Source organism: Nuphar pumila, chromosome 9 (genome assembly GCF_984573655.1).
Source record: "Nuphar pumila chromosome 9, dmNupPumi1.hap1.1, whole genome shotgun sequence".
Taxonomy (NCBI): Eukaryota; Viridiplantae; Streptophyta; class Magnoliopsida; order Nymphaeales; family Nymphaeaceae; genus Nuphar; species Nuphar pumila.
This window is the reverse complement of record NC_143257.1, coordinates 123,312,616-123,320,141: the sequence shown is the minus strand read 5'-3', so window position 1 is coordinate 123,320,141 and position 7,526 is coordinate 123,312,616. Positions and strand designations below refer to the sequence as shown.

The 7,526-nt window shown below is 39.0% G+C and overlaps 1 protein-coding gene across 2 annotated transcripts; it reads left to right on the top strand.

The window, feature by feature from the left end:
* Positions 1–1,752: 1,752 nt before the first annotated feature.
* On the top strand, positions 1,753–6,648 carry LOC149829231 (uncharacterized). Of its 2 annotated transcripts, none has more exons than XM_090017312.1 (4): positions 1,753–2,103; positions 3,321–3,515; positions 5,726–5,910; positions 6,178–6,648. In XM_090017312.1, exons 1-4 carry the CDS (start codon positions 1,785–1,787, stop codon positions 6,493–6,495), a joined length of 1,017 nt encoding a protein of 338 aa, XP_089873438.1. In that variant the 5' UTR covers positions 1,753–1,784; the 3' UTR covers positions 6,496–6,648. The 2 variants fall into 2 exon arrangements, with proteins under 2 accessions (XP_089873438.1, XP_089873437.1); XM_090017311.1 differs by having other exon boundaries at positions 5,717–5,910.
* Positions 6,649–7,526: the final 878 nt, after the last annotated feature.

Sequence of the window (7,526 nt, the reverse complement as noted above, 5' to 3'; positions counted from 1 at the left end):
CAAATATTTCACATGATAAACTTTTTTTTTTTTGGAAATTGTTTCATATGAACAATCTTTTCCTGTTTGGAACAATTGGAAAAACCATACTCTTTTTCTCACTTCCAATTGTACTCCTTAACAAAATAGGAATTTTAATACAGAAAACTATACTCTTTTTCTCCCACGAAACAAACTTATTTTTCAGTGAGAAAAAGTTGCTGAATAAAACTAAGTATACTAGTCAAGAGTCCAGCAATCACAAATTTAAATAAAACACATTCACGTATAGGTTATCAATGAGTCGAGTTTGTTCCGGGTATCTGACCGTACCTGAACCCCAATTTCTGGATATGGGCATAAAAAATGCCGATCTGAACATTATTGAGGTTAGACCCAAATACGACCCAAGTAATATGCAGGTTGGGTTTGGGTTATGATTTTTGCCCAAGATCTGACCTGATCCGGTTTTCTTGCTAGATATCATACACAATCTAACAGTTTTATTGTGTCCAGCTCAAGTCAAAGGAGATTGATCCAAGGGAAACGAACATGGTGACAGAATTAACAGTTATGACAACTCATCAACACAAAGAACATAAATGCAAACACACCCCGAGTGAGGTCTCACGTTCACCCTGCCTTATATGTCCCACCTTTGAAAGCTACAAACACACCCGTGCACCAGTGGTTTTTGATCCCGTATCTTTAATTCAACACCTTCACAACCACCCCACTGACCACACATAAATTTTATGGATCTGGACCATCTGGTATGGTCTCTCAGTTTCTTGAACCCAAATTGCATGTCTATCTGGATGGATTTATTTACACCTTGAAGGATCGGACATCCAACCCATTGACAGTCCTAGCTAAGTCCAACCGGTTTTACAGAGCCCTGCTCTCACATTCATATCCGGGAAACCTAGTCGGGACTCATGCCCAAATCTTGCCCACATTATGGTATTTGGTACAACCCCAACGAGGACTGACCCGATTCCAAACCTGTTCTTAGACCTGAGTCATTTCCAAAGCAGTTCCACCGTCAGAGCCAAATAGCAATTTTTGGGGGATCTGAATCCAGGTTCATTCAGACAAGCTCCTATGGTTCATCGGATCAAAATCCAACCCTATATTTCTTCCCTAACAAGTATGGGTGGGCTTCGGGCTGGCCTGACCCGTTTAAAGATTGGCCTATTGGGTTTTAAGTGCAGCCCGGCTCAGAGATAGCTAGGTTCTTAACGGGCTTAGGTTTGAAGAGCAATCCATGACCCAGTCCATTCCCTCAATGGACCAATGTTCAGCAGATCAGTTCAACCTGGACCTAACCCATTTCTAGGTTATTTTTGAATGAAATTAATAAATTAATTTATACAGTACCAAAAGCAATGAATTAAATGAAAAATAAATGCACCTAGTTAATTATTATTTTTTTATTTTTAAATAATTAATGCAATTAATTAGGTAAGTAGTAATAGATACCAAGTTAGTATGCAACCAGCTACAAAAAATTAATAAGTACCTAGGCTCAACCACAAATAACAACTGCATGGTTAGGATGTTCACTAAAAGAAAAAGCTCCCGGACGAATTTCCAACACCTGGAAATTTAATTTCGATTTACCAAAATTCCCTCACTCTTTTCTATTAATTCAACAAAGCCCCCCCTGAAGTTGTACACGGAACCCCGATTTTGCAATTTACCACTGACTTTAGTCATTATTACGAGTCAATACCATTTCTTCTAGGAACCCTCCTGCGTCTTCGTCTTCGTCTTCGTCTTCGTCTTCCCTTTCGCACCCTCCGATGGTCGATGTCGGAGGCCTCACCGTTCTCGACGGTTCTCTCCTCCGAGACGCCACCGTATCGGCAGATCCATTCTTCTTTTCCTCCGGTGACAGCGACGGAGACTCCACCACGATAGATGGAGGTCGCCTTCTCTCCGAGGCGGAATCCGCCGCGTCGTCCCTCCTCTTCGGCCTTTCCTTGCCGGATAATCTCAAGTCCGCCGCCCTCCTTCGACTCGGTTCCGACGAATCCCTCTTCCGATCGCTCCGTTTCGACGGGGAATCGGCTTCGGAGGCCCTCCGGAAGTACCTCACCGCCCTCGCCGACGATCTCAGAGGTACTGGCATCCGTCGATCGATCGATCTCATGATCTTGATCGTTCGTCTTTTTTCGTTTCGCAATGGAAAATTAGGTTTAGGGTTTCTTGATCTTCTTGTGAAGTTGTTATTTGTTACTTTTCCTTTTATCCTTTTTCTGCTGTTTCTGTTTTCCTCTTCTTTTACGGTTCATCTAGTATGCATTTGTGGAATTTGGTCCTTTCTGTGTGTGATTTTGCTTATTTCATTAGGTTTCATGTTCATTATATCCAATTTATGGTCAGATTCCTCTTATATTAAGCAGATGTTTTGTTCTTAAACTTTTCTTTTTTCTTTATCAAATTAGTTAAGATGACTGCTTCATATCAGTCTGCCGGTGGTTCAAGGCATAGTTAAATGCTTTCTTATTGGCGAAATGTAGAAAAATCTATCGGTTCGTAGCAAAGATTGCTGGATTTTCATCAACGGGTACAATAATTTTGTACCTCTTGACGATCGCAATACTGTTTCTGTTTAAAGTGTCGAGAAATTGTAGGCATACAAGAAATGTCGAGAAATGACAAGTGAATCTTCTATAATGTTTTTTCCTTTTTTCTTTTTAGTCAGAGAAACCACCCCAGGATCAGAGACCTAGTCGCGCTAGCTCTGCCTGCCATACTTATGGTCGCTGTCCTGACAGCGTAAAACTCCTAGGTCTTATCCCTCACCCCCAGGGAATCGCCAAGCTTCGGCTTGCGCAGGGGGTGACACCCATGGGATTTGAACCTAGACCGCCTAGCAGCGTAGGCCTCATCTCACTGCGCCAAACCCTTTGTGGCTGTGAATCTTCTATACTGTTTCACCAAAAGAATAGGTAAACAATAAAACAAACGAGTAAAATGGATACTGATCAAATTAGTTTGCAGTTTTATCTGTAAATGACTGAAAGTTCAGACGTTGCTATCTTAACCATTTAACTCCATTTTACACCTGAACCTTAATCCATAAGAAATTCTGTGTTCTGGTTGTAGTTATGAAGTGAAGTATGTCTATGAGTTCCAGTGGTAAGCTCTAGAGATTAATGCTTCCATTTCCAGCCACGTTCCAGTTCTTCAAGTTAGGATTCTATTGGACCTTCTTACATGGAAGATCACAGCCTTTGGTTTTCTCTGAAATGTTCCATTGTGGCCTTTTGTTTATGTGTTTTCTTCTGACTGCGAACCAACTTCCTCATTGTTTGATATTGATGTTTCTGTAGATGATCCTCTTGTTGTATCTGTTCTGGATGGAAGCATCCTTCGAATTCTCTTGGAGGATGAAGATGATTTTGCCATGCTAGCAGAAAATGTGTTTACAGATTTGGATACAAGTGATATTGGAAAGCTTCGCAAAAGTGAAGTGCGAAACGCTCTCATTCAAATGGGAGTAGAAATGGGAATTCCTCCACCATCAGGTCGGTCAATATTAAAGAAATTCTGGATACACTTTTCTGAAAAATAAAGTGGTTGAACTAATGGATGTGGTTTTGTGAAACTGAAATATATATGATCTAGTGTTGCTCTTTTTTTGCATTTTACTTTGTTCATGTTTTCAGTATCATGGAATGGTTCTTCCTTATTTCTTTGTTGGTGCTTGCTATGTGATATTGTTTTAATCCAAAACATTTGTATAGTCTGTGGACCCTGCATGGTAACATTGGCATGTTGAACCAGGCATCAGTTTGGTTCCTGGAAATGAAATGGAAGTTCAAATAACCTCTTGGTTTTTTAAGGTTTCATAACAGAAAGTAAGTTAGAGAACCTTCCTGTCTCATAGATTTTGGAAACAAGTTCATTGATTTTGTCCTTTTTAGTTCATTTGACCACAAAGTTCCAAGTATTCGTTCTTTGATCGGGAATTTTTAGGTTAGCCATAGATCAGAAGATCAAAAGTGGTTTTGCATCCTGTGGCTCAGCATGACAAAAAATGCAATCATTTGCCATGTTGCAGGTTGTTATCAACATACCAATCTTGTTGGAAGTGTTTACCAAGAACCTCTTTATTACATTGAAGACCCTTGGCTCCATCTCATATCTCCATGATCTTATCTGTAGTCCAGATTGTAGCATCTCAATTCCACTTCTCAACATCCATGATTAATTCGATAGATGCCTTTTGGAACCTGTTCATTTTGTGTTTTGCCTATATGTTACTAAAATCCTATACATTTTCTTGATAAATTATTCTTCAGTGCTTTTTTCAAGTTTTATTTTTTTCAATGTTTTACTCGTTGTTTTTTAAATCTCATAAGATTTTCTCAAGAAAATCCACTGTCCTACAAGTTTCCAGAGAAAAAAAAAATCATTGAGATATTTCCAAGACACTGGTGACTGGCTGAAACTATGACGGTGGTTCTGGTCATTGATTTACAAATGTGTCCTTATAGGATCACTTGTGTCATGAGTTATGTTACATGATGCTTTATTTTCATTCCTTTTCTTTTTTGCTATGTCACATAGGTGCGGGTGCGGATGTGGTGATGTGGCACTTTAAAAAAACTTGGGTGCGGGGAGGGTATATATATATAATTTTTAACAGTTTTAAGTTAACACTAAGTGTATGTGTGTGCAATGCATTTATGTATTTATATATAATACAGATAAAAATGGACTTGATTAGGGTTAACTGAATCTACTTTTGGATAGAAATGGACCTCAGTGTGGTGGACTTCACCTAACACAAAGAAGCAGTGTCCAAGTGTTGCACCCGCCTGGGTGCGGGTGCGAGTCCGGGTGCGACGTGGGTGCGGTGCCCTGTTAGAAGAGTCCGTGTGACATAGCTTTTTTGTATTTTATGTAGATAAATTGGAAGGTCCTTTTTTTTCTCTGTGGCTACCTTAGTCCTGCCTCAATTAACCTTGGTCAATGGGGATTTTATCTAGAAGGCCTCAGTGTCTTGTCTCTTCTTTTGAGTTTGCTTGAAGAACTCATGCTTGTGGGTATGCATGTACGAAATGAGGGCTTTCATGCTCTTCTGTCATTCATTTAACACTTCCAAGTTGCATTTTTCTGTGAACTTTGTAGATTACCCACATTTGGGTCCTTCATGAAAATAAATTAAATTTGATGATGGAATAAAGATATAAAGGAAGATATGAGAGGCAAGGAGGGAAAAAGACTAACCAAGCGTCAACATTTTCTAGAGAAATGTGTAACTTTTAAATTCCTTTCTTAGTTTGAATGTGTAACTTTTGAAATCTTATAAATGGTTAATCACAAGACAAGAATAAAATACTCATATTTACAAGCATTCCTCGTAAACAAGAATGAAATAGAACTAACAAAAGAGTAAGCATTATAACTCGGACACTGAGTTTATCAACTATAACTTTTATGTCTCTCTTTTTGGAATTTAACATGTTGCCTCTCTTAATGGATTATATATATATATATATATATATATATATAATGAAAAGATGTGGGCCATTGTTGTAAGTTGTCTATATTTGTTTTTAACTGGAACTTGTAAGTTATAATGTCAAAATTGTATGCTACATGGTGCATAATCCTTGCTAAAGTGCACTTTGATCTCTCGTGGTGCGTACATTTGCTTACCCATCCACATGTACTAAGTATGATAATGATGAATAGGGCAAATGTTTATCTCGCTTTTCAGTTAACGCAGAATCTGATGCTCTCCTTGATGACATCCTGAAAAAACATGGAGCTGAGGGAAACGAGTGGTTAGGTCAAGCTCAATTTGCAAACATTCTTCAGGCTGTTATTCAAGACCTTGCAGATGCACTAGCCCTGAAGCATGTTGTAGTGATCCAAGATATCAAGGTTATCAATGGGTCAAAGCTAAGAAAGGTGACCTTTTAGCCTATTTTGCTTGCTTTCGTAGATTGTGCTTTTGCTTCTGGTAGGCATTCCTTTGAAACTAGAATTTAAAATGTCTACTAACTCGTCTTTTTGATGGCCCGGCAACAACTTGAGGTTAGTGACTAGGGGATAGCAACATCTCCGTAGTCACAAATTCAGTTGGTTTGCTTTATAGCAATCCAAAATTAAAATCTAGCCAAATCAGAACTGCTTTAAACTTCAAGGATCCTAAGATTAGTTGATGATGAATACCAGATTTTGGCTGATGAAGAGCTTCTAAATGATGTCATCAACCGCATGTATGATAATCCAACTACCAGCGAATTAGGCTGTGGGAGCATCAGAAAGATTAAAACATTGCTTCAGAGAGATGGATCGGAGTTCGGCTTGCCTTCAACAGAATCAAATGAGGCAGTTGTCCTTCTCTATGATCAAGTATTTGGCAGTATTGACATAAAGAAGAGCGAGGAATTGGACAGAGAGGCATTTGGTTCTGCTCTTAATAAAATTCTTCAGGAAGTATTGAACCAGCTCGAAGCTAACCCCATATTCCATGAATCTGAGGATGATTGATACCCCATGTCACTCACATTGTTATACCTTTTTCTTTCCTGCTTTTACAGAAACTTAAATTTTCACATCACATGAATTTTGGCAAGCAGAATCCCAGTCTACCACTTGTTGGTGTTAAATCGAGCATTTTTATAATTCTCCTTATTTTACCAATTTCCTGGTTGATAACCTTTCTGACATGTCATAGGTTGTGGCTGGTGCTTATATCATCTGTAAAGTTCATGGTTGTAAAATTTAAACATTTCCATTTTTTTTCTTAGTCAAAATTCAGTTTATGTGCCATGACCTGTTTCTTGCTATTTTTGTGAATTGCAGTTTTATCCATTTCACACTGTCTGTTGTGAAATATGATGACCTTGTGGATGCATGTCTTTTGTGCATATAAACTTTCTGCATGACATTCCTGAGAGGAATGTATTGATACAATATTCGCCACTTTGATTAATATAACAAGAGGTTTAGGCCGAAAATTCCACATTACAATTTTGCCTTGTTTTACATGGTGAAGTGATAGAGCAAACTCATTGTTTGTGTAGGTTAAAAGTAAAACAACATTGTCTGGTATGGTTCTTGTTATACATTTAGTGACTTCTGTTACTTGGGTTGGGTCGAGTCCCAACTCTCCTCTAGGGCTGTCGACAGGTCGGGTACCCGACCCATCAGGAGTACAAAAACATGCCCAAATAACAAATTGTCAGGTGTGGATCACGAAAATCCCAAATCCAGATCTGTATATTTTCAGAAGGTTACTTAAAAGTTCATGATACAGAATTGTGTTGGTATTAGTCAACTAGCCCAGAGTTGGTGAAGTCTAGTATGGTTGAGAAGGGTAGGGCTGTCAATGGATTGAGTTTGTATTGGGCACCTGACCCGACCTGAACCTGACCAAGCACTATGCGGGCTGGTTTTAGGTTATACTTTTTTGGCGGGTACCTGAGGTATTGTTTCCTGCTGTTAAGCAATTGGGAGACCTTCCTGGTGAACAGGGAGGCATCATAAGGTTTTATACTGAGGAACAACCGGAACAGGAC